At 47.5% G+C, this 27,762-nt stretch overlaps 1 protein-coding gene across 4 annotated transcripts in view; it reads left to right on the top strand.

The window, feature by feature from the left end:
- Positions 1 to 27,762, top strand: part of LOC147684886 (solute carrier family 68 member 1-like) — a 221,551-nt gene that overhangs the window by 182,609 nt on the left and 11,180 nt on the right. For all 4 annotated transcript variants that reach the window (XM_086940761.1, XM_086940759.1, XM_086940760.1 and 1 more), the window contains exon 7: positions 19,636 to 19,779. In XM_086940761.1, the coding sequence (XP_086796887.1) occupies positions 19,636 to 19,779 (144 nt within the window). The remainder of the gene's footprint in view (positions 1 to 19,635; positions 19,780 to 27,762) is intronic.

The raw sequence follows: 27,762 nt of genomic DNA, 5'->3' as shown, positions 1-27,762 counted from the left end.
CAGCAAAGTCGAAAGCTGTCACATCATGTTTTTTTTTCTCTAAATGCATTTCTCTGCCGGATCTTTTGTATCTACAGGCGGGTAAAATAGAATATTGGCTTGTCGGATTCTCCGGCCTCAAAATATTTTTTCTGAGTAGGATCTTCCTGTCACTTGGAGATTTTTTGGGTGGTTTTTCTATTGACTGAAATGTGGGTCTGCCGAAGATGGGTTAGATTTTAGTGGACTGTACGTACCTGGACTAGCTGTGTAAAATACCTGTTGTACTTGGCTCTCTCTATTTGCGCAACTGTTTAGAAACCCCGCCATGTGTCAAACATAATGAGAGGAATAGCAATAGTAAATAGATGAGATCTGTGTCAAACTAAAGTGGAGAGTAAGTGAATGCAAGGAAAGTAGGGGGGCTCAATTTCTTAGGTTCTATTCTGTGTCATCTGTTTGTAAAAGGTTAATTTACTGGTGCCTAAAGCATTCTGTAAACCATGGGTAAGACCGTCTAGAACTTCTGATGCATATGAGGGAGACTGTAGGCAACCATTTTCAAAGTGATAATCACAACAATCTGCTCAACAAAGTATGTTTTCAACAGACGATTATTTATATGTTGGTTCATTTATTATTCTTCATAATATTTTTTTAGGGTTGGAATATTGTCGGTAACTTTGGTTTTATTCTTGATAAAAACAGTCGTAACAATTGAAAATATGTGTTTCGCATACTGGGGCTCGGAGTTCGGGCTTTTTCAAGGCTGAAAGTGTGTTAAAACAATCAGTAAGAATGAGAGAAATGAGAACTCGTATAAGAAAAAACAAAAATAAATGAGAATACAAAGCAAATTGTAATCCATACTTCTGGCATGAATCACACTGGTGTGGTACGGCACACAAAGTAAGAAACGTGGTGTACTCGTAGAGGCTTATTCACACACTGCATTTTTCTGTATTTAAAGTCGTTCTACAGTAGTAGTGCTCATATACTACAAAATGCTATTCACTAACCTATGTTACCAACAACAAACTCTCCGTACAGAAAATATAAAGAATAATAAATAAACCACCATATTGATGATTGTTGAAAAAAATCTTTTGTTGCATAAATCGTGATTATCACTGTGAAAGTGGGTGCCTAAGTATGCATCACCTTACAGCCAAACGATCTAATAAAATAAATGGACAGGGCTACAGACAGGGCCGGTTCTAGGATTTGCGAGGCCCTGGGCTAAAAGGGAACGTGCGAGGCCCCCTCTAATTTACATAAGTGGCCCCTTGCAAGGAGAACATTCACAGACACTGTGGGGGCCCCATTGTCCAGCATTTTGGCGCCCCACAGTTTTAACTTTTACTCCACAAGCATTTCTCACACCTTCATAGGTGCAAGAATTGATTGTGGTCTAAAAGTTAAAACTGTGGGTGCGCCAAAATGCTGGACAATGGGCCCCCCCCACAGTGTCTGTGAATGGTCTCCTTGCAATTGAGGGAGCGTCTCCGTCTCCCTCCCCTATGCCTCCTGACACCATCCATGAGAGGCCCAGGGAGGGGGCCCCCTCCAATGGACCTTAATTGCAGGTGACACCTTTCTTTGTGATAGATAGCCAGGGAAACAAAAGGACACATCACCAGTGCGTGGCCCCATGCTGGTGGGCTGAGTGCGAGGCCCTGTGCGGCCGCCCACGTTGCCCATGCCTAGCGCCGGCCCTGGCTATAGAGGGCAAAGCCAGTTTGGTAGCGAGCAAGTAATTGATCTTTGGTTGTAGCTTCTTTCAGGGGGACGATAGATGGGTATTAAACCCATGACCAGCGGGCAATGCCTAAATCAGGAAGCAGAAGCATCCCTTGTGGTCTTTTATCAGCATCGGATCTGTTGAAGGTTGTGACTATACCTTTATGATGTCGTAGGAGAAGATGCCGAATGGGCTTGAGGAGCCCTCAGTGTGACAGAGTGCTGGTCATGGCACTGTATTGATTCTCTAACATTAGATTGCACCTGCATGCACTGAAGACAGCTTTGCCTTGCAGAGGTGGCTTTGGTTAGAGTCCTCAAGGACTAATGGAGGAATGTGCTGGAGGTCATTGGGTTCAAATGTGAACCTGTAGTATAGAGAACCCTATTAAGCTGTGGATGAGTATCTTTGATTTGAGCACCTTTAGCCCCAACAAAATGCACCCCAAAGAGAATAAAGGTAGAGCAAAGAAGGAGGGCTACATCAGCCCCAGACGTGTGGTAAGGGGCTGATAGTAAGCTGGAGTATTAGAAGGGATGATGCAAGAAAGTAAACCTTCAAAGTGAGAACCCCTGCTGGCCGCTGCAAATAAGGAGCTGCAGTTGACCTCCCCCAGATAGATTTTAAAGCAACAAGCAAGCATGCCAAAACTGCGCTGTTCCACAGTTGTTTAGGCTCAACTGACTAGGCAGTTGGGGACAAGGTAGCAAGATTTCTAACGATCTTAAAGTTGCTTGTTAACTTGAATGGTTGGAGAATAAAACAAGAATAACAAATTATCACATCCTGGGCTTTGCTGTCCCTCGAGATGGATTTATTATGACAGATGAGATTGGTGCATAAAAGGGAGAATGTAGGCACCTATTTTCAAAGTGATAATCGCTACAAGTTATGCAACAAGATTTTCTTTCAACTGGTCATCATTTATATGGTAGTTCATTAATCGTTATTTTCAGTATTTTTCTTTATGGGGAGTTTGTTGTCAGTAATATGAGAGTTCTTCTTCATAAAAACAGTTGTAAAAAGATGCCAACATATGTTTTGCCCCCTGGGACCCAGAGACCTGAGGCTTTTTCAAGGCTGGAAATGTGCTAGAACAAGAAGTAATAGGAAAGAAAGGGCAACAATAAAAAGTCTGGTGTGGTTTCTGTTGATGTTCGGGTGGTCATTGCTGGTTAGACTCGGGAAGGAAAAGAGATGTTGTCAGGGGGTCTGTAGAAACTCTGTTCTTCGTGGAGGCAATAGTCTTCCTGTTGTTCATGATCTATGAAAGGAAACCCATACAAAGGGCAAATCTCAGAATTTACATGAAGAACTTGTACAACAGGGTTAGGAGGCATTGTATGTTACCCAATTCGACTGCCAGGCGTTTACTAACAGACATTCCACTTGTTTGCTTATGTGAATTCTGCACTACCTTTTCTAGAGTGGGTGAAGTCCTAAAAAAAGAAGTGTAGGAAGGTACCTCCTGACTATGGTTGCCCCCAATTTTTTTGCCCTGTGTTTTAGCTGGTTTACGACGTAGTTGGCCTGGGACCCTGCCAATCAGGACCCCAGGCCTACTGCTCTCTCTGTAAAATGGATTCCATGTACCCTAGGTGCATTACCCAATTGGAACTGGGCCACCCTGTCAGACCCTGTAACTCAGGGCATCGGTGTACCCAGGGCCTACCAAGGGCTGAAGCATGTATTATGCCACCCCTGGATGGCCATCGAAATCTGACACAACTGGCTGCACGACAGCTGGGGCCACGTGGCGTACTCGCCCGTTGCTGTAGGTATAGTATCCCTATACCTAACCTTAAAATAGACACCCGAGTTCCTATCAGTCACTCCTATGGCAGGCCTTGACAATCCTGAAGGCAGAGTGCATGGAACCGTGTGAATTGGGCTCTGGCACGAGCCGAGCCCGGTTGCAGCTTGCGGAACCAAGACCCAATGGCTGTTCCATGATAACGCGTATCATATCGGTAACTTCGGTATCGCGTTATCAAGACATGTCGAGTAAGGTGTCATACGAATCGGGATGCTGCCCCCTCACCAACTCTGGCGACGAGGTTAGCATTCCGCCCTTCTAGAGGGACACGACATGTACGTAACTGTGAACCCCGGTTAAAGTTAACTGAAGCCTCAGCTCCACAAAATGGACGCTGCCACCACAGACACGAGTCTGACCTCCTGCTGCTGGGAGTCCTTCCAGCGAGGAGAGTTGGACAAAGGGTTTCCTGTCAAGGGCGGTGTTCGCACCGTCCCAGACAGGGTTTGTGTATTCTGGGTAGGAAGGGCTTTACAAGAAGGTGACTGCGGAGTGGCACCCCGGTGCTCACTATGCATCTGCCGGCTAGAACCAGTTCCAGGGGCGCGCAGCCCCTGACCTGGGGAAAGTCCGGCAGGGGGAGAGGGGTGTAACTACCCCCCTTCCTGGTCCCACCCTTAGGGCAGGACCTAGTCATGTACCCACCCCTTTCTTTAGGATAAAGGCCGGAGCGGGGACCCTTCCAAATTAGATCATCTTTGAATCAAGAATACTTTCTACGAAAGGACTTCGAGACTCTTCTCAAGATTTCTCCCTTGTGGCTAAGGAGTAGTCACCCTGCATCCGCAGGCACCACCTAAGAACTCTGCGGTTTGCTGCAAGTCCTTCCTCAAGGATCCGACGGCCCAGCTCGACGAGAACCGGCTTCCCTGGCACCTCTGACCTCTACCCACGTCGTCAGCTCAGCTGAGATCTGTGGGTGCGACGAGACCTCGAGGGACCGGCCAGCATCAAAACCTGCACGCTTTCTTAAACAGCACGACCATCGAAGCAATTCTCTGGTGAGTGCTCTGGGGTCCGAGAAGCCCCGACCCTGAGTAGCTCCAGCACCGAAGTGCAGTCTCCCAGCATCTCCACGATCTGCGTGGGGCCCTTCTGCTCGCTGCTCAGCACGTTGTCTAGTCACTAGCCGCTGGCTTGTGCCCTTCTTTGACGACATCCGACAACCAACGCTGCTGGTCTGGTTGCTCCAGATCGGCCCTTGCTCCCTTTTTCGAGAGGAGCACCCCGGACCCTCCTGGTCCACTCAAGACGCCATCTTAGGCCCACCACGTGGCCCTGAGATCTGCCAAGGCTTGTTGCCCCAATCCTGGGCCCAGCGACGCCGACAGCATCAACCTTCGTGGGACAGCTCGCACCTCCATCCTGGTCGCCGACAACGCCTCCTGGTCCGTGAGACTGCAGAGCCTAGCGTCGCCCACTCACCTAGTCGAGGTGACGGCCAACCGGTGCCTTCCTGGTACCCTCTGACTACTGGCTAGTAGTACGAACTTGGTCCCCTCTGCTTTCAGGTATCAACGATCACTGATCTAGGCTTGGATCTCTACGAACTATTCATCACTGGTCGCCGGCCAGCAACTCCTTTTCTTCCGGCTCCTGGCTCGTCAGCGAAGACCCCCGACGCCTGTAAGACTTGTGCAGCCGCAGCCCTCGTGGCTAGGTAACTTCGGCATTTCGGTGCCTGCATAGCCTCCTTACTCTAGGGTCCCGAGTCCCTCGCTTCCGACTTGCCTTATCGGGTCCGCCCGAGACCACTAAACTTTCTGTGCCCTCGGGCACCTGTTTTAAATTGTGCACTTGAAGTATTTTCTAAGAGCTTTTGTTTTGTGCTTAGTACCCTGTCCTCACAAATAGTACAGGGCTGTTGTGATTCTAATAAATATCCTGTTTATTTTCATAACACTTGTGTGGTGTCCTTTCACTTGGTGTTCAAGGGGTATGTGATGGTATTACAGCTGGCTTAACACGCCCTCTAGAGTTTAGCCCGAAGACTGCTCGTATCCACGCTACTAGGATAGCTGGTCTAAGGTTGACTTACAACCAATCACCATAAGGGTCGTTTGGAACGATACATAGTGGTCGCTAGAATAGCGAACGCTGCATATCGGGCCAACTTCTCACATTGGTGGCAGCGGTGGGATTTGAGCTTGCTGTTGTTTTACCACGCGTATCCTAAGAATATCTTGTGATAGATCACATAAGTACTCCAGGTACATATAACTTAGCTTAGAATACTCTGAGTTCTACTGAACCAGCTGTTGCAGCTCCTCAAGGCTTAGCACACCTTGGCTACAACTCTTAGCAAGGGATCAGTAGATAAACCCATAGTGTAGGTAGGTGCATCACTTACACCACACTAGAAGCAGCATGTCGGACAAAGGAGGAAACTCTGAGTCTCCCCTTGTGTCAGTCGACCCTCCACAGGTCACCTCCAGATATGCTGCACTTAGCTTCCACGAGATGCGACAGATCTGTACATCTCGGAAGTTAAAACAGGGTGCAAACCCTACCATTCCGTTTCTGATTGGTCTCTTGGAGACTTATGATGCTAGGAGGGTGGGTAACACCGACCCTTCTCATCCAGAAATGGAGATGCCTCCCCTCGAGGGAACCCGAGGTGACCCTGACCTTATCCATCTCTCCGCCGAGGGCGAAGAGGAGGACGAGGAACCAGAGACATCTGGGGACGAGGCAGACGAAGGTCCAGTCATAGTTAGTCAGCTAACTCAGGACAACTTAAGCCGGCACGAGATTGGTACTAGGAGACCCCTGGGCCCTCTCTCGGGCCAGCTTAACATTGGGAACGGACGAGTTAGGTCTCTGTCGAGAGGCTCTAACAGATCCGCTCGGACCAATGGCTCTCGAGGTTCTGCTCGAAGAGGGATGACATCACCTCAGAGGAGAATGTACGAAGCAAAGGAGAGGGAAGTCAATCTGCGGATCGAGAGGGAAGAACTTGCCCTAGCCAAAGAAAGACTCGCCTTTGCTCGAGAGCAAGAATTGAGTGGGACAATTCCCACTGGTGGCAGCATTCCCCCACGGGAACCCAGGAGTTTAGACACTAAGCACCTGAATAAGATAGTGCCCCCCTTTAAGCAAGGGGACGACATCCACAAATGGATTACTGCTTTGGAGCGGGCCTGCACTGTACAGTGCGTCCCCCAGAGTCAGTGGGCAGCTATCTTGTGGCTCTCCTTTGAAGGTAAAGGTAGAGATAAGCTCCTCACTACCAGAGTCAAGGATGCTAACAATTACCAGGTCCTGAAGAACACACTGATTGATGGGTTCGGCTTAACCACTGAGCAGTACAGGTTGCTGTTCAGGGATACCCAGAAAACTCAGTCTCAGGACTGGTCTGACTTTGTCGATTGTGCCACTAAGGCTTTTGAAGGCTGGCTACTGGGAAGTAAGGTTACTGATTTTAAAGGATTTTACAATCTAATTATGAGAGAGCAAATCTTAAGTAATTGTCAGAACCAGTTATTACACCAGCACCTGGTAGACTCTGATCTGACCTCTCCACAAGAATTGGGTAAGAGGGCGGACAAATGGGTCAGAACCAGGGTCAGGCCTAAGAACCAGGGTGGTGACCAAAAGAAGGAATCGACCAAGCCTCAAGAGAAGGGTGGGAATAAATCTTCTGATCAAACGACAGGGCCCCAAAAATCCTCTGACAAGGGTGGGTCCCCTACTTCTCCCAAAACCCAAAGGAAACCTTATTGCCATACCTGTAAACAGGTGGGCCATTACAAAAGTGATGTCAGTTGCCCTAAAAATAGCAATAAGGAAACCATACCCCCAGGTAATACTCCCAGACCTCCTGTTACCACTAGTGGTAATCCCCCAGGTGGTGGGAGTGCCCCCAAGAATGTGGTGGGCATTACTTTGGGAAACCAGGTGGACTATGGCCTAGCCAGGTCCCCTGAAACAACTCTTGTCTGTGAGACTGGCTTGGGGTTTGCCAACTTCACTACTGGTTCCCACATTTTGGGAAAGTATAGACAGGAGCCCCTTATCAATGGTCAGAAAGTTGAGGCATACAGAGACACAGGGGCCAGCATCACCATGGTGATTGACCATCTGGTCCCCTCTGCTCAACTGACCCCTGGTTTCACTTATCAGGTGACAGACGTTCATGGAGCGAAAAGAAGGCATCCCATGGCAGTAATTGAGCTCAGCTGGGGTAATGTCACAGGGCCCATGAGAGTGGCAGTGACAGACACCCTACCTGTAGATTGCTTACTGGGGAATGACCTGGAAATCTCAGAATGGGCTGAGGTGGAGCAAGAAACTCACTCCAGAATGATAGGCCTACCCAGAAAGGTTAGTGGGGCAGTAATAGCTACAGCCCCAGTCCAAGCACCATTCCTCCCTGAAAAGGTTGGAAGAGCAGTGGTAGCCACTGCCCAGGCTCAGACAGACTTTCCTGAACAGGATAGGAGGGCTGTGACAGTCACAGCCCAAACACAAGCTGGGTGCCCTCCTGAAAAGGTTGGCAAGGCTGTAATGGTCTCAGCCTCTACTCAAACAGATGATAGTGTTGTGAAGCCTGAAACAATGGATCACTCCACTCAGACAGAGAGCATTGAGGAGGAAGAGAAATCTCCCTCCCACCAGACTCTAGGATTAGGATTAGGATCACTGAAGCTGGGAAACCTAGCTAAGTGAAAAGAAATCAGACTCCTGAGGGATCCCCCTTAAAAGTAGTTAGGGACCTCCCCCAGCTGGACACTGTTGGGCACAGCCAAACATGGGGCCTAAAAACCCCAGACCTGACCTGTCCCTCCAGTAAGCCAAACCGAGGGACTCAGCCTCCAGCTTTAGGTAGCCAGAGGCTGACCCTGAGAGCTCAGTGCATCTCAGCTAAAGAAAGAAAGGCACACATGATGGATGGTGATTGGAGGAAGTTGAGCCCAAAGGTAGAGGAGCCTCACTTCAGCACTCCATCCCAGCATCAGCCTTTTTCTATCCCAAGACACACCAGAGACAGAGATTCCCTATGGTGGAGACCCTCAGATGCCCTTAGGGTGAGGGGTTGCCTAGTGGACCATGACACAGGGGGAAACCAAGCCAGAGCTGGTCCTTCCTTATATGGCCACTTAGGTAATAGAGGCTTACCTGGACAAGGATAGCCTTATCTCCTTTCGTTTGGGGGGGGGGGGGGGGTTGTGTAGGAAGGTACCTCCTGACTATGGTTGCCCCCAATTTTTTTGCCCTGTGTTTTAGCTGGTTTACGACGTAGTTGGCCTGGGACCCTGCCAATCAGGACCCCAGGTCGTTTGGAACGATACATAGTGGTCGCTAGAATAGCGAACGCTGCATATCGGGCCAACTTCTCACAGTGAAGTCCTAAAAAAAGAAGTGGGGGGACGCTGTCACCGGAAGTGACGTCACGAAAGGTGCCGAGCTCCTCGTCCCAGAGAGGCCAAAGAGTGAAGTCCAGCTGTTTGGCAGGGGGGACGGTGTCCCCCTGGTAAAATAAGTGGGGGGATGCCGTCCACCCGCGTGGTACCTCAACTCGAATCCTGACCCTGGTTCTATACTCGGAGGATGTGCATTAACACTGATTTATTTACATTTGATCCTGATTTTACTATGTGACCTAATCAATACCAAGGTTGGGTAAAATGTCACCTCATGGTGCTTTCTGTTATGTTGTGTGTCTCTCTGTGATTATTTTCTTCAAATAAAAATAACTTGATTAATACACAGCCGTAACTTCAATTAGCACTTGTAAGAGCCCCACCCACTTGTCTGAATTTGAATTTTTTTTTATCTTAGGCTGAAAGCAATAACATACATGCACCCATCTCCCGTCAAAATAGTAACTTCTACACCCTAGTGTCAAATAGTTCATGTGTATTCAGTACAACATTAAATATATCACATGTGTTTTCTTTCACAGATTGATCATGGCTTGTAAATGCATTTATATAGCGTTTACTACGGAGCACCATGTATTTTATGTTTTCCTTCCACCGCATTGATACACTAGCCCCTTCATATTGGTATAATGGCATAAAGAATAACATCTCATGTACAATAGAGAACATTATTGGTCAGAAACTTGGCGCTTAGTGATGTAAGGTGCAAATCACAATTGGGGAAAATGCACTTAATTGCAAGGGACAATATGCTCCCTCAAAACCGTGCCCGTCTGTGGCCACAGGAACACAATACAAGGACAGATTTTGAAGCCACACTTGTTTCTTGAGATAGGCAAGTTTATAATCTGTGAAAAGTAGCCCTAGGATATGTGTACCATTATGTTTGGGAACATATTGAGTGCAATTAGATAGATGGATAAACACATCATTAATATTTAACAAAAATCGTGTGGGATTGTGGACGCAACCTTGACATTTTCCTCACTTAATGAAAATTCTGTCTGTTAACTTGCTCTGCTTGTTCCATCGCACATGGGTGAAGTTATGCTCGTGAAAACTTGCTATAATATATAGCAATCAGTTGGGAACCCCCATCAACTTGAGGGAGTCCCAAAGTTTTTACCTAGGGACACGATCAAAAGCGTTCCTCAAGTTTACAAAAGCGATATAAAAATGTTCTGATTTCAACTTTATATATTTCCACAAGATAAGGGCTAGTTTAAAAACGTGGTCTGTTATGCTAAATTTAGCTCTAAAGCCAGCCTAGACGGGCCATAGAATCTTAACCTCACTCCTCCGTTGCTGGATCTCTCTCAAGACCTGCCTGCAGAACACCTTCTGCAGGGTGTCCTGCAGACTGATAGGCCGGGCCTGTAGTTAGAAGTGTTGCTCCTGTCACCTTTTTTACGGATGGGATACATTTCCGCCTCTCTTCTGGACTCTGTAATGGGAGCTCCCGCCAAGATCACATTTGATAAAAGATTGATGTACGGGGCCTATACCCCTATTTCCGAACAGCCACTCCCTTCATGTTAAATGGAGAGCTTATGATTGCTCAATTATTGCCAGCATTTTAAAATTCACAAATCTGCCCCACAACCTTATGTCTAACAAGACATAGTCTGTCCTGCCTCTTGAAGCCCTCTTGAGAAGGTGTAAGCCCTTTTCTTGTTCAAGACTGAGCTTCCATTGAAGGATGTAACTGTTGTTCTCTATTAGGGTCCCAGTTCTCGATTTTATATCACTCTAAGTGTCCCACTTAAGGATTTCAAATTTCACCCATAACCAAACTGAAACTGTGAGTATGTCACACATAAGCAGTCTTAGAACCTGGTAGCTATGGTTTATTTATTTCCTGTGTCAGAACTCTCATTCCTTTGTTCGAACTCTCCAGAACTCCCATTTGGTTATCCACTAGTTAGTCTTCTGCTTCCTTCCATGATTTCACAGTCCCACGGGCAGTCCCACACTGTGGGATATAAAAGCTGTCATGGTAGTCCTGCACCTCGAACAATCTGTTTGTATGATCAATCTGTGTAATCAAGGTCTATTGTAAATAAAATGGAGAAAAGTAAAGTGAATTAGTTTTAAAGTGGGCATTCTCAATACTATGCATATTGTGCTTGCACCTTGCCCTCCATTTAGTTGCTTCAGGCTATGCACCTCTGTTAGTTTTCAACTTTCAACTCCCCTTTCTTGCCCAAAGGCCTGGTGGCTCTGTGTAGTATAGTGATAATTTTCAATCTATCTCCGGAGTCCCTTTGCAGGTAATTACCAGAAGTACTATCAGCTGTTCTGTAAAACAGGACTAGTTTCTGTCAACGATAACGGCAACTCATCGGGATTGCCATGTTACAGGAGACACATTTATGCCCCACGACTACGCCCCTCTTTGCCTCAATGTGGGCAACACATCGCTGCTTCGCATCCTACTCTACATATGCGAGGGGAGTTACAATTTTGGTCAAGCGGGGGGTGGCGTTTGTTCCGGGAGGATCTGAAACGGATGTTGGAGGGCGGTGTTGTCTGCTCTGGGGTAGACTCCACTCCCACAATGTTACTTTTGCCAATTACTACAGACCAAACAATGACGACCCTCATACTCTCCTGCGACAGTGGGATAGGATTCAAGATATCAGCACTACCTATGTGATCTGGGGTGGGGATTTCAATACGGCGTTACAACCTAGCTTCGATAGGTCCAACACCTACCCAACGCATTACACTAATTCTTGTAGAACACCACAGACCCTCACAGCAGACAATTATTTACTTGACTCTTGGAGACACATTCACCCCACGGTCCGGGAGGGCACTCACTACACAGCATTTCACAACACATGGGCCAGACTGGACTACATTTTCGTGTCTACTGGAATGGCCACTTGGCTGCGCCGGGTGACACACTTAACCCACACTTTTTCCGATCACTCGCCTGTCATATTGGACTTGGTTCCCCCGGTACAACAATCTCCTTATAGGAGCTGGCGCCTTAACCCTCTACATTTGCAAGACCCTGCATTTCAAGCGGATCTGGAACCAGATATAAACACCTTCTTTGAGCAAAATATAGGGTCAGTCTCAAGCATCACCACAGTGTGAGAAGCTTTTAAAGTTATGGTCCGAGGTTGGTGCATTGCCAAGGGGGCGGGGGGGAGTCCTTAAATCGCTGCGCACAGATCTTAACAACTTAGAAAAGAAACTTAAATTGCACGAAGCTGCAATCAGCGCCAGCCCCGATGACCAAACCCTCAGGGCCACTCTGCGCAGTCTGGTAACGGAATACGAGGCCTTGGCTGATAGGGAGAGTAGATTTCGTGGCAAACTACATATGGCCCGAGTGTATGGTGAAGGAGATCGCCCAGGGACAACCCTCGCTGCAGCGATTAGACCCCCCAAAATTTCTAATTATGTTACAGCTATACAGGACGAGCAGGGCAATACCCAAAGGAACCTTCCTGATCTCCTCTCTACATTCAAAGATTTCTATAGTAAACTATATTCCTCCCAAAGAGGGGAACCTCTCGACCTCGCAACCTACCTGGAGGACACAGCACTGACCTGGTTAGGTGACACCCAACAAAACTTTTTGAACCTCGATTTGGAACTAGACGAAATTACGGAAGCCATCATGCACATGCGATCGGGGCGCGCCCCAGGATCAGATGGCCTACCAATAGAATTTTATAAAACAACCGATGAGGGAAGATTACCAGAAACCATACGAGATGCCTTGCTCACGTCCCTTCTCAAACCCGGGAAACCCCCGCAGAGCTGCGACTCTTATTGTCCCCTGTTGCTGCTAAACTGTGACATGAAAATACTAGTTAAGGTCCTGGCAACGCGACAGTCTCCTCATGCAGCGCTTGGTGTTGCCAGATCAGGCGGGATTCATCCCGAATCGCGCTACAACACATAATCTCAGAACCCTCGCAGCGGTCTTGCAAGACATAGACCCCCCCAATTGTGCCGCAGTGGCACTCTTTCTAGACGCCACCAAGGCGTTCGATTCCCTGGAATGGGATTACCTGATGGGTGTATTGGGCCGAATGGGTATGCCAGTGTCTTTCCTCCAATGGATACAATTACTTTATTGCCAGCCGACGGCATCGAAACTTCGTAATGGCGCTAGGTCCTCCCCATTTCCCATTTCCAGAGGCACTCGCCAGGGATGCCCACTATCCCCTATCCTTTTTGCTATCGCCATCGAACCCCTAGCTGCCAAATTGCGCCAACACCATAATGATAAAGCTCTGATCTATCCTACCAGACAACTGCTTATTTCAGTATACGCCGATGATATGACCTTATATGTGCGTAAGCCGCAGGATAATCTAAATCTGCTACTGCGAGAGATCACTAAGTTCAGGGCCATTTCAGGAATCCAAATCAATTGGTCTAAATCTGCAGTTTTCCCCCTGACTGACAAAACCCAACCACACCAGCTCGACTACCCCCTGGTTTGGGAGATGGATGAGCTTAAATACTTGGGCATCCACGTCACCAGGGATAAGGAAACTCTTATGAGAGCTAATTACGGAACAGCTATGACTAAAATAACTGACAATATCACCAAATGGTTGAGACAGCCCCTATCCATGGCAGGACGGATTTCATTGATCAAAAGTGGTGCTACTACCTAAATTATTATATCTTTTTATTAACATTCCATATCACCTTGGTAGTTTCTTCTTTCGCACCCTTAGGTCACAACTAACGAGACTCATATGGGGCGGGAAGCAAGCCCGACTTAGTTTGAGTACGCTGATGCTGCCTTACCATCAAGGAGGGTACGAGGTGCCTAATTTTGAGTTCTATTATTACTGCGCGCAGGCGCACTTTGCGCTATACTGGTTCCACCCGCCGCCCTTTATGCCTCACTTGGCAGTTAAGGACGGCTACTTGGCCCGACGCCTCCGGCAGCCTATCTGTTCACCTCTGTTGCGCAGCGCGGAGAGACCCCTCTACGGTGGACTGTACAATAGTGGCGTGACCGCGTATAGCTCACAGGCTAGGCTCCCCGTTGCTTTACTCTCCAAATATGACCCTGTTGAATAACCCATTGTTGAGGGTTACGTGCGAGGCAATTTGCCGTAAAATGCTTAAAGACCTGAAGTATTACACCTGGGGAGACCTTTATCAAGGAGGACAATTCCGAACACTGGAACAATTTTATGCCCCGCGCACACCGTCAACAATGGATATTTTCCTCTATACTCGATTACGTCAGAGTGTAAAGGCTGTCACCCCAATGTTTCCCGAGGAACCGGAGACATTAGCCTCCTTACACGCATTTCTACAGACGGACCCCCCTGGCCATGCTGTCACTCCTATACCGACATACACAGGCTGCTACGCCATCTCACACAGTTAAGGCCAGACAGGAATGTGACCGGGATCTGGGAACCCCGTTAAGGGATGATCAATGGAAGAGCAGCTGCTCAAACACAGAAGCTATTACGGGTAATAGCAGGCTCCGCCTCATACACCTTAAATTCTTACATAGGCTGTATCACATTCCGGCCAGACTTCGGAAGATACATATTAGGGAAGACGATAGATGTGTTAGATGTGGCAGCGAGGGGGTGGATTATTTTCATTAGGCGTGGAGTTGTCCACGGGTGGCCGATTTCTGGGTGCACGTTTTTGAAGGTCTCTCACATACACTAGGACATTAATTGGAGCCTTGCCCGCTAATGGCCCTTTTATGACTGACAAGACATATAAACACGCCACATAAAAAGTTTCTGGCCCTGGCTTTACTCCTAGCGAAACGTCATTTTGCTTGCCGATGGGGTTGGGGCCATGCCCCCAAATTTAAGTGCTGGATGCTCACGATGACCTTTTGGCAGGACAACCTGAGCTGCTATGCAGAAGCACTACCTATTAAGTCCCGTCCGAAGGACATTTGGGGTCCATTTACTACATACTTATTACAGCAACAAGCGGTTTCTGAGAATGAGGGTGAGGGAACTGCTGCAAGCGCTACAGAAACCACGGAATCGGAGACAGTATGACCTCACCAGTATTAGATGGGAAGTGGTGGGCTGGCTGGACTCAGACGCTAATAGGGATCGATTATGGGGGGCGGATGCTATGTCTGTTTACTCCATATATGTGGATAATTTCATTTAAAATATTTTTCTTTACTGCTTGGGTTATTAATGTGGGATGTGGAGGTGGGTTCTGGGTGGGGGACAATCTTGCCATGGCTTATTTGCTGTTGTAGAAAGGTGCCATATTCTCAAAGTCGCGTAATGTTCTTGACAATCAGGTCTCTTGTGAATACAGTGCATGGACTGAGTTTTGGACTCTGCTGCTCAATCTTTTTTTAGTTCCATTGGCATGGGTGGGATGGGAAGGGAAGTTGGGATATTTCATGATACCAAATGTTTTGATGCGGGAAAGTGCCTTATAATTGCGATGTACTGTACGAAGCGATTTGCTGGCTGTTTTATTGCACTGATGTACCGCACAATGTTTAACCAGTAAGTCAAAAAATGTTTATGAAATTAAAAAAAAAAGTTTCTGTCAACGATTATTGCTGTTGAAGCACAGTGTTGTTATAGCCAACATCTGTTCCTCCCTCTGTAACAGAATTCTATGTACATATCTTTAAATCATAGGGATCCCTTCCTGGAATCACATTTCACAGCTTTTAGTTCTAAGTGACGCCCAAAGGGACATCTTGAAAATGGATATCTTCTTGTTCCCTATTCTTGCTGAACAACAAATGTTTCTTCTTGTTCCTATGTGTATTGACAAGTTCTTAGAAGAGCCCAGACTGCATTGGATTTCTGTTAGAAATTGGGTTTTAGGTTGCTAGAGTATACACCCTGTCCTAGCAGGAGCCACAATCCTAGTCAGGGTAAGTCACTAAACAATCTAGATTATCGTGTGCTCACTCTCTGGTAGCTTGGCATGGAGCAGTCGGGCTTAACTTAAGAGACAATGTGTAAAGTATTTGTGCAACACTTAAATAGTAAAACAGTGAAAACTCCACAACAGTTTAGAAAAAAAAGTATGACTTTCTACGTAAAACTAGACCAAAAACACTAGGCCAGGACAAAATCAAGAGTTCGGGCTTACTGCGAAGGAGCACAGGCTGGTAGTAGGGACCTCCTTTGGTCCACTGAACAAAAGTATCTTTGATCTGGACGATGTCCTCGATACGAGGCAGCGTAGATCACGCTGTGGAGGAGATGCATAGAGGTCTTCCATGTAGCTGCGGCAATGCGCCGAGTGCACTACACGTAGGGGCAAGAGTCATTGTTCCGACCCTCACTACGGCAGAGTGGTGCTGAATCCGATGCGGATTATAGAGTCCAGGTGCAGATGCAGGTGGTTCAAAGTCTTTTTATATCCCTGAGACTTGGGAACAGGAGGCAAGCCAGCAAGCCCTTGGAGTCCGTCTGGGTTCAAATGATGTGGGTCCAGTCCATCTCACCCAGTTGCCGAACAGCAAGCAGCAGGGCGGCTCAGCACGGCAAGAACACAGTAAGGCAGAGTTCAGCAAAGCAGCGGTCCAGCAGCATAGCAGTCCTTTTAGCAGCACCACAGCTCTTCCTCCTGGTGGAGTGGTCACAGACCCAGAAATGTACTGCCTTGGAAGGGTCAGAGACCCAGTACTTATACCCAGATGTGCCTTTGAAGTGGGGGAGACTTCAAAGAGGTCTGTGAAGTGCCTACAGGTCCTTTCTTCCCAGCCCTGGCTCCATACCACCAGTAGGGGGTAATCAGCCCTTTGTGTGGGGTCAAGTCCTTACCTATTGAAGTCTGTGTCGGCCCTTCCCTCCCTTCCTGCCCAGGGAGAACCATAAGAATGTAAAAGTATGTCAATGGGTACTCGGACACACCTAGCCTTCCTGTGTTTGCGGCTGTCTAGAACAAATGCACAAAGTGCAGCCGCCACCCACCCCAGGTGTGTATTGGAGGCAGACTGCAAGGCAAACAGAGCTATAAGCAGGGAAATGCCCACTTTCAAAAAGCGGTTTTCTAAAATGATGTTAAACCCAACTTTACCAGTAAAGAGAGTTTATCATAACTATTCCAAAGATATAAAACATGATGCAGCTACTCCTTTCTGACCAGGAATTACAGCTTTGAAGTGTTTTAAGGAATACCCAATGTTAACCTAGGAGAGGAGTAGGCCTCACAGTAGTGAACAACGAATTTAGCTGTTTATCACTACCAGGACATGCAAAACATAAAAGTACAGGTCCTATCTTTCTCTCACACAGCAACCTGTCCTTAGGGCTACCTAGGGCCTATCGCAGGGGTAACTTATATGTAATAAAATGGGAGTTTTCAGGCTTGGCAAGTACTTCTAAATGCCAAGTCCAAGCTGCAGTAAACTGCACACACAGGCCCTGCAACGGCAGGCCAGAGACATTGTGAAGGGGCTATTATGTGGGTGGCACAGTCAGTGCTGCAGGCCCACTAGTAGCATTTAATTTACAGCCCCAGGGAACATGTAGTGCACTTTACTATGGACCTATAAGTAAATTAAATATGCCAATCGGGGATGAAACAATATCACCATATTTAGGGGAGAAAGCTCAAGCACTTTAGCACTGTTTAGCAGTAGCAAAGTGTGCTGAGTCCTAAAGCCAACCAAACCAAGGTCAAAAAAATGAAGGGAGGCAATAAAAAAGTTGGGGGAAGACCACCCTAAGGCTGTCAAGTCTAACAATTTCCTAGTTAAGACATTTTACTAGTAGCCATTTTAACTGATGCTCCACACTGCAGTCTGCTGTGGGGCAATCTAACCTCTGTCTATTTAGGATGGAACTAACAGGAGTGAGTGAGTGAGTGAGGGATGGATGGATGGATGGATGGATGGATGGATGGATGGATGGATGGATGGATGGATGGATGGCTCATTTTGAACTCCCAGGCTGGGTGCCGCTCCTACATATTTTGTACCGGGGTGGAGGATCGCAGGGCAGACATATTTTGGAGGTGGAAGCAATGAGGAATTGATGGCAGTGCATACCAGGGGTAGAGAAGGGAGGCCTTGGATTGGGGAATGACACAAATGCAAGGTATTTACTTGAAGTGATATGGCTGGCCTAGAACATTTGACTGATCGTGAGACGGGGAGCTTGCAGAGGCACAGCAGGGATGGTTGGTGAAGTAATTTCCCCGAGACAGAATGAGAAAACTACTGGTTGAATGAAAGCAGCCTTTGTTATTCAGCGCCAAGCATTGTGATGTTGACTCATTTTCTGCTACCTATACTTGTACTCATTCCACAATTAAACCGTAATATTCCATAGCATAAAGTAGTGAAACAAGAAACAAAGGTGCTGAAACTAAAAGAGACCTACAGACCCATCAGACAGATGTGGGTGTTGGGGGTCTAAGAAGGCGCATTTAATGAACATTAAGGAGGGTAGCACAAATCATGATTTCTTATGAGGTTGAGGGTTCTACTTGGTATAGCTTTAGTAAAGAAGATTTTTTTCAGTTGCATATTTTCCATCAGTGTTGATTGAACGGCGGTTAATCTGTTATTTCTGTGCATTCACCATAAATGCATCTTTATATTATCAACACCCACCTCTAGTACAGGGATCAACTCTAGGTAATATTTTGTTATTTTACATTTCATAGTCCCACCTCTGATACCAGGTAACACCTCACTTCTGGAGTTACTGGTACCTTCAGTGTGGCATAAACCGAGAGAGGAGGGTGGGGCAAAGTTGCCATGTAGAATTCCGCTTGCAGGGGGAGAAGACCACGTTTTGTAGTGATCACATGCGCTTGATATGCTGCGTCAGTAGCCTTTTCCAAAGTTCTGCGGCTCCTCCTGTCTCCCCACCCCCAAAAAACATGTTCAGTCTCTTTGCCCTGTCTGGAATTCTCCCCAGCCTCATGGTTCTGGTATTGAAGGTGCAGGGATAAGGATAGGGCAGTGAATGATGGAGATCAAAAGATGAAACAGACACAAGGACGGTGGTGTCATTGACTTAACGATGAAGCGTCCTCTGAAGCCACTTGGTCCTCTGAGCCTATTCCTTCCATTGAATCAGCACACCTAATAACCATTTCAGGAACAAAAGTGAGGCTGTCCCCTGGTGGGTAGAATCCTAGGGCATTCGCATGGAGGCCTTTTATATCTCATATTAGAACGTGCTGACAAATACTAGCCTCAACCGCATTTCAGACCCAAAACTGAATGTAGATTACATGAGAAAGGTGCGTTTTTACATAAGTATTTTGTTTATTTGCTTCATATAGCACCAAAACGTTGTGCTTTTTGTTAAATGTAAAAAACAGGGTCCACTCATACTGTTGAGTGAGATAGCTGGTATAAGAGGGGCCGGCTGTGGATCATGGCTAGGCAGTTCGGGCTGGATAGTTTCCATGAGGCACAGGGTCAAGACTGATTTGCATATAGCTGGGTCTGAACTGGGGTGGCAAAGTGAGCTAAAGAACGACGAACCCAGATCTGTGACTTAGGGTGAGTGTCTGAAAAGTTTCAGTGCTACAGCCATCATCTCCCTGTGTTTGGATCATGGCCGCAACTGGGAGCAGGAGATTGGTCCAGAATATTATTAAAGGTACATCGGCATACCTTGAGTGAGCAAGCAGATGTATAAAGGCAGCTCAATATTATTATTTTTGGGTCTCATTTCCAAGCTCTTTTCTTGTAGTATACTTTTAATCTGCTTTGTAAAAAAACAATGTCTTTTGTACCTTTTTTTTAGGTCCCCTCTCTCATCAATGGTTTTTGGAACCAACGCTCTGTTCACCAAACCAGCTCAGTCTCTGGCCCCGATGCTTGTTGTCACGATATTAAATCAATTTGGATACGACAATCTAAACACCAACGGTATCCAGCCCGACCCAAGGTAAGGGCGCAGCAAGAGTTTCTACCTGAATACTACAACTTGTCACCGTTTAGTGCTAGCTGCCAGCTGCCATGTTTAATTCATCTCAAAGTTTCCATTTTGCATTAGTAATGCTTTTCTTTGTTTCTCTGCATCACTTGCAGTTGCACCTCCAGAAGTTTAGAAATTAAACCAGGTGCGTTTTAAGACTTCAACCAAGTTGCCAGTTGTTATTGGCCCTAACCTCCCAAGTACCCTCTGGGATAGTGATCATTCTCTTTATCTCACCTCTATTTCTCTTGAGGATGGAGATTGCTAACTGCAGATTCTTCAACTTTAAAATATGCCCAGGAGTCAGCCTGGATCCTGAAGATTTATACAGCATTACTCCAGTGCACTGGTAGGTGGCGCCGTGTGGCTCAGCGTCGACTTCTCTTGGCCCCAGAAGTGACGAAGTACCCCCATACATTGACGTAAAGTCCTTTCTTTCCGCCTTTTCCTATGTGGATCAGAAACTTGCTCCTATATTTTTTCTCTTCAGTTTTTGAGCCAAAATTCTCTATCACAGACATCCCTCCCCCCCCCCCCCAAGTGTAGTATTGCCCCTCCAAACACTACAGGGTTTAAGCCTTATTTGGACTGTTGCAAATAGATGTTTGTGACAGACTCCCCAGAGGTGTCTCTCTGGTGTTTGAGGTACAACTCCAAGTCATGCAAGGAGTCTGCCCTTATGAATCCAAAAGCAATTCCGATTGTTAAGCAAAGTTGTATGTCGCTGAACACTAAAAGAAATCATTAAAATCACGGTCACGCTTGAAGTCTAGGGTGCAGGTCTGTCCCTGATTTCGAGGCCATTCACACCACAAGTCTTAGTCGCCTTCAAAGTGTTTGGGTACGTCAAAGCACAAGAAGGTTCAACAGAATTCATCCCAGTCCTGCCATTCTCAGCCTGCGAAGTTTCATGGACATCAGGGGTGCCTCTCGGTCTCTTTCCTGGTCCGTAATCGAGGAGCCAAATCCACAGTTGATTCCAGTGCACCCTGAGCTTCTGGGGCCTATGGTTACATCACAACAGATTGATTCCTATAAAGAGGCATCCAGTTGGATCACCAATGGTGGTACCCTGTCAGGGCCTCCTAAGACCCTCTTAGGATTTGCTCCGATGCCGGAGCCAACTTCCAATCCAGCACCAAAATCCACTCTGGTCCCTATGACCTTGATGCCGGCCTGATGCCGCTGATGCTGGAGGATGACCCTTTCCAATAATCCTTTCTGATTCACAGCCAAATACCTCTAAACCCAGCAGGGGTTGCATCCTGAAGTCATACCAACGCTCCTGGTCTCACTCCAAACCGAGTGTGACTGAACCTTGGAGCAGCACCACAGCGCTCCAACGTTTTGGTTCAGACTCAGATCAGAGCCAATCTTTTTGGGAGTTACTGATCTGGTATCTGTTATAAAGGTTACGAATCTGCAGTTAGAATTATCCATTAAAAGACCAAGTTACTTACCATCTGTAACACTTTTTCTGGTGGATACTCTATTTAACTGCTGGTTCTTCACCGCCCTTCTTCCTCCAGTTCTGTGCAATGGTGTCTTTTTCCATCTAAAGAAGTCCCAACCCAAATGAGAGGCCTGCAGCTCATTATTTTTGGCCTTTGTTTCTGAGGGTTCGGAGAGAGTTGAGAAAGAAACTGGCATTGATGACCATGGTGGCTTTATGCGGCTCCATCGTCACTTCCAGAATGGTGCAAAGTCAACTCAGGTGACCACCAATTGGAGCGAGGGAGCAATGCTGTTTAAATCTTCTTGATCCATTCTGGTGCTTGGGGATATTCTTAAGGAGAGATAGACCAAGTACCCACCAGGAAGAGCATTACGTGAGGTGAGTAATGTGCTCCTCCCGCCCTTTGTCTGTTTTCCTCTCTTCCTGTGACTTTCTCTCTAGCCAGTGTCATTCTAACGGGTTTTGTGGTGTCCGGCAAGACATATTACAGCTGTTTTTGCGTAACCCTGTTTCTGAAAGTTTATGGTATAGTTCAATATTATTGCAATCATTCGGGATCAATAGAAAATCGGTAAAAAAAACAAATTACGATTTGCACTAACAAATACTCCCAAAATATGCCCTGCTTGGTGCCTCAGACATCCTTTGGATAACACTGCTTGAAACAATTTCCCATTGCCTAGTATTAAAGCCGCTGAACTTGTAGCACAACCGTTCTACACCTCCAAAAGTTAATCTGGCCCAAATAAATAAATGCAAGTATTTGTAATAAAATCTTCCAAGAAGGGTGTAACTTAGCAGTGCGACTCTCACTGCTACAATTGTACTGCAAACGTACATGTGTGTACATGCATGGACTGGTTTGAACTGCCGTGGGACGTTGGGGGGCTAAAGATAAGGGAGGAAGGGTCAGCCACACATCTACGGAGCTTCAAAAATGCTGCATCTGTTTCCACATTTGCATTGTAGGGAAGTGTACTGATCTGTTTAAGACGGCTGTGTTCTACGTAATCAGTCACCACCTAATCTGTACTTTAAGGACTACATTGTCTTGCCCTCACACCTGTACCTAGAAATCACTACGCTGTAGCTTGTGCCTTTTAACTGTTCTTGATTTTTTGGGGGTTAAATTCAGGGCACAAGTCCTAAAAAATCGAAGTGGGGGGACGCCGACGTCACAACAGGAAGTGATGTCACGAAAGGTGGCTTGCACCACCAGACTCATTGCCTCCCCTCGCTCACCCCTTAGATGCGATTGCATCAGAGAAGCCAGCGCGTGAGCAGCGTTCTGAATGAGGTCTGATCTCGCCCCAGAGAGGCCAAAGAGTGAATGTGTGGCTCCATTTGCTCCAGTTATCGAGCTCCCGGTAAAATAAGTGGGGGGATGCCGTCCACCCGCGTGGTACCCCGACTCGAGCCCTGGTTAAATTGGACATTGTTGCTTACTCCACAGATGCATAGTGGATTATTTTAGCTCCACCCCATCGTATGAATGTACTTGCACATTGTAAAACCCCTTGTATTCCCTTCCATATTGTACTCCGACTACTGGCATTGTTTAGAGTTAGGCGAACAAGACACGTGGTGGTTGTACCGCCTGCTGTATTACAAGTGCAGTAAAGCCAATGGCACTTGTCATTTGGGCGGCGGGATGGCCACCACGTTTGTGACCGAGCCTCTGTCCGCCAAACTCTACATAAGGCCCTATGTCTGGAAAGCCTCTAATATGCCCAAAAGGTAGCGGAACAGCAGTGTGGGCTACATGAGCTGCACCAGTAAATAAGTCCTCAAAATCTGATCTAGCACAAAAGTGCGCACACTTGACTTGACCTAACTACTGAGCGGTCAAATTTCAGAGAAAAATAATTTCTCTACTAATAGCAAAGATGGTATCAAGGGGCACACTAGTATCTAAAGCAATTCAAATGTCAAGTACAATATAATCTTTTAAATCATGGCATTAATTAAACATATGTAGACGGGAGTCTTGATAGTTCTTATATTCAGTTACATTGCTTTTATTTTCACAGTTAGAAGAATGAATACATGCTTCTTCTCCCACTGGCACACTGCACTGCTTTGAACACTTATTGCTTCTTCTCCCTCTGACACGCGGCACTGCTGAGGGCACTTTGGCGTTTTTTCTCCCACTGACCTGTTGCACTGCTTTGGACACTTTTATTGCATCTTCTCCCACTGAGACACTGCACTGCTTTGGACACTTTTATTGCTTCTTCTCCCTCTGGCACGCAGCACTGCTTTGGACACTTTTATTGCTTCTTCTCCCTCTGACACGCGGCACTGCTTTGGACACTTTGGCGCTTCTTCTCCCTCTGACACATGGCACTGCTAAGGGCACTTCGACGCTTCTTCTCCCTCTGACACACTGCTTTGGACACTTTGGTGCTTCTTCTCCCACTGGCACACTGCACTGCTTTGGACACTTTTATTGCATCTTCTCCCACTGAGACACTGCACTGCTTTGGACACTTTTATTGCTTCTTCTCCCTCTGGCACGCGGCACTGCTTTGGACACTTTGGCGCTTCTTCTCCCACTGACATGTTGCACTGCTTTGGACACTTTAATTGCTTCTTCTCCCTCTGACATGCGGCACTGCTAAGGGCACTTTGGCGCTTCTTCTCCCACTGGCACACTGCACTGCTTTGGACACTTATTGCTTCTTCTCCCTCTGACACGCGGCACTGCTGAGGGCACTTTGGCGTTTTTTCTCCCACTGACCTGTTGCACTGCTTTGGACACTTTTATTGCATCTTCTCCCACTGAGACACTGCACTGCTTTGGACACTTTTATTGCTTCTTCTCCCTCTGGCACGCGGCACTGCTTTGGACACTTTTATTGCTTCTTCTCCCTCTGACACGCGGCACTGCTTTGGACACTTTGGCGCTTCTTCTCCCACTGACATGTTGCACTGCTTTGGACACTTTTATTGCTTCTTCTCCCTCTGACACGTAGCACTGCTAAGGGCACTTTGGCGCTTCTTCTCCCTCTGACACATGGCACTGCTAAGGGCACTTCGACGCTTCTTCTCCCTCTGACACACTGCTTTGGACACTTTGGTGCTTCTTCTCCCACTGGCACACTGCACTGCTTTGGACACTTTTATTGCTTCTTCTCCCTCTGGCACGCGGCACTGCTTTGGACACTTTGGCGCTTCTTCTCCCACTGACATGTTGCACTGCTTTGGACACTTTTATTGCTTCTTCTCCCTCTGACATGCGGCACTGCTAAGGGCACTTTGGCGCTTCTTCTCCCTCTGACACGCGGCACTGCTTTGGACACTTTTATTGCTTCTTCTCCCTCTCACACATGGCACTGCTAAGGGCACTTCGGCGCTTCTTCTCCCTCTGACACACTGCTTTGGACACTTTGGTGCTTCTTCTCCCACTGGCACACTGCACTGCTTTGGACACTTTTATTGCATCTTCTCCCACTGAGACACTGCACTGCTATGGACACTTTTATTGCTTCTTCTCCCACTGAGACACTGCACTGCTTTGGACACTTTTATTGCTTCTTCTCCCTCTGGCACGCGGCACTGCTTTGGACACTTTGGCGCTTCTTCTCCCACTGACATGTTGCACTGCTTTGGACACTTTTATTGCTTCTTCTCCCTCTGACATGCGGCACTGCTAAGGGCACTTTGGCACTTCTTTTCCCTCTGACACGCGGCACTGCTTTGGACACTTTTATTGCTTCTTCTCCCTCTGACACATGGCACTGCTAAGGGCACTTTGGCGCTTCTTCTCCCTCTGACATGCGGCACTGCTAAGGGCACTTTGGCGCTTCTTCTCCCTCTGATACGCGGCACTGCTTTGGACACTTTGGTGCTTCTTCTCCCACTGGCACACTGCACTGCTTTGGACACTTTTATTGCTTCTTCTCCCACTGAGACACTGCACTGCTTTGGACACTTTTATTGCTTCTTCTCCCTCTGGCACGTGGCACTGATTTGGACACTTTGGCGCTTCTTCTCCCACTGGCATGTTGCACTGCTTTGGGCACTTTGGTGCTTCTTCTCCCACTGGCACACTGCACTGCTTTGGACACTTTTATTGCTTCTTCTCCCTCTGACACGCGGCACTGCTTTGGACACTTTGGCGCTTTTTCTCCCACTGACATGTTGCACTGCTTTTGACACTTTGGCGCTTCTTCTCCCACTGACTTGTTGCACTGCTGTGGCACTTTGGTGCTTCTTCTCCCACTGGCACACTGCACTGCTTTGGACACTACTATTGCTTCTTCTCCCACTGAGACACTGCACTGCTTTGGACACTTTTATTGCTTCTTCTCCCTCTGGCACGCAGCACTGCTTTGGACACTTTGGTGCTTCTTCTCCCACTGACATGTTGCACTGCTTTGGGCACTTTTATTGCTTCTTCTCCCTCTGACACGTGGCACTGCCAAGGGCACTTTGGCGCTTCTTCTCCCTCTGACACGCGGCACTGCTTTGGACACTTTTATTGCATCTTCTCCCACTGAGACACTGCACTGCTTTGGACACTTTTATTGCTTCTTCTCCCACTGAGACACTGCACTGCTTTGGACACTTTTATTGCTTCTTCTCCCTCTGGCACGCGGCACTGCTTTGGACACTTTGGCGCTTCTTCTCCCACTGACATGTTGCACTGCTTTGGGCACTTTGGTGCTTCTTCTCCCACTGGCACACTGCACTGCTTTGGACACTTTGGCGCTTCTTCTCCCACTGACATGTTGCACTGCTTTGGACACTTTATTGCTTCTTCTCCCTCTGACACGTGGCACTGCTAAGGGCACTTTGGCGCTTCTTCTCCCTCTGACACGCGGCACTGCTTTGGACACTTTTATTGCTTCTTCTCCCACTGAAACACTGCATTGTTTTGGACACTTTTATTGCTTCTTCTCCCTCTGGCACGCGGCACTGCTTTGGACACTTTGGTGCTTCTTCTCCCACTGACATGTTGCACTGCTTTGGGCACTTTGGTGCTTCTTCTCCCACTGGCACACTGCACTGCTTTGGACACTTTTATTGCTTCTTCTCCCACTGAGACACTGCACTGCTTTGGACACTTTTATTGCTTCTTCTCCCTCTGACACGCGGCACTGCTTTGGACACTTTGGCGCTTCTTCTCCCACTGACATGTTGCACTGCTTTGGACACTTTGGCGCTTCTTCTCCCACTGACATGTTGCATCCGTTTGGCACTTTGGTGCTTCTTCTCCCACTTGCACACTGCACTGCTTTGGACACTTTTATTGCTTCTTCTCCCACTGAGACACTGCACTGCTTTGGACACTTTTATTGCTTCTTCTCCCTCTGATACGTGGCCCTGCTTTGGACACTTTGGCGCTTCTTCTCCCACTGACATGTTGCACTGCTTTGGGCACTTTGGTGCTTCTTCTCCCACTGGCACACTGCACTGCTTTGGACACTTTGGTGCTTCTTCTCCCACTGACATGTTGCACTGCTTTGGACACTTTTATTGCTTCTTCTCCCTCTGACACGTGGCACTGCTAAGGGCACTTTGGTGCTTCTTCTCCCACTGGCACACTGCACTGCTTTGGACACTTGAATGAATGAATGAATTAATGAATGAAAAAAGACCTTAATTAAGCGCACTGCGACCAAGCGGCTTCCTGGCGCTGAGGGTTAGACCAGACTCATAGAGGAGGCGCGGGAAAGCTAGCAGGGGAAGGCCTGGGAAAACAGAAAGGTTTTAAGAGCTTTGCGAAAGTGAGTGTAGATGGGGATAGAGCGGATGGACAGAGGGAGGCTGTTCCAGAAACGGGGGGCCAAAACCGAGAATCGGGTGCCTCCCGTTCTGGATTTGCGGAAACGGGGAACATGGAGAAGGGAAAGAGAAGAAGAGCGGAGGGTGCGTTTGGGAGCGTGAGGAGGGATGAGAGATCCAATGAAGAGGGAAGCTGAGCGAGTGTGAGCACAGTAGGGCACACAAGCCAATTTGAAGAAAGATCTGAGATGAACAGGGAGCCAGTGAAGGGACTTGAGTGCAGGAGTGATGTGGGAAGATTTGGGAAGGCGAAGAATGAGACGGGCGGCCTGGTTTTGAATGGCCTGAAGGCGACGAGTTTCGTAGGCCGGTATGCCTACGTACAGGCCATTCCCATAATCAAGGCGAGAGATGATGAGAGCCATGACTATGGTTTTGAGGGCATCCGTAGAAAAATAGCGGGATATTTTCCGGATAAGACGGAGAGAGAGAAAGCAAGAAGATACTACGGAACTAACTTGGGCGTTCATGGTAAGGTCATGGCTGACCTTAATGCCCAGCGTCCGGACCGAAGAGAGATCGGTGAAGGGGGGGAACCAAAAGAGGGGGGCCAGTGGCCCGGGGACCAGGGGTTAGAGGGACCCCCAGCGAGGACGAGCTCCGTCTTGTCAGGATTGAGCTTCAAATGATTGAAGCTCATCCAATCAGATATAAAAACTAAAGTGGAGCAGAACTTAGGAAGAGAAACAGAAGGGGAAGAAAGATCA

The sequence above is a fragment of the Lissotriton vulgaris genome, chromosome 10, assembly GCF_964263255.1.
Source record: "Lissotriton vulgaris chromosome 10, aLisVul1.2, whole genome shotgun sequence".
Taxonomy (NCBI): Eukaryota; Metazoa; Chordata; class Amphibia; order Caudata; family Salamandridae; genus Lissotriton; species Lissotriton vulgaris.
Note: the sequence above shows the minus strand (reverse complement) of the source record. Positions and strands in the feature narration are given on the sequence as shown.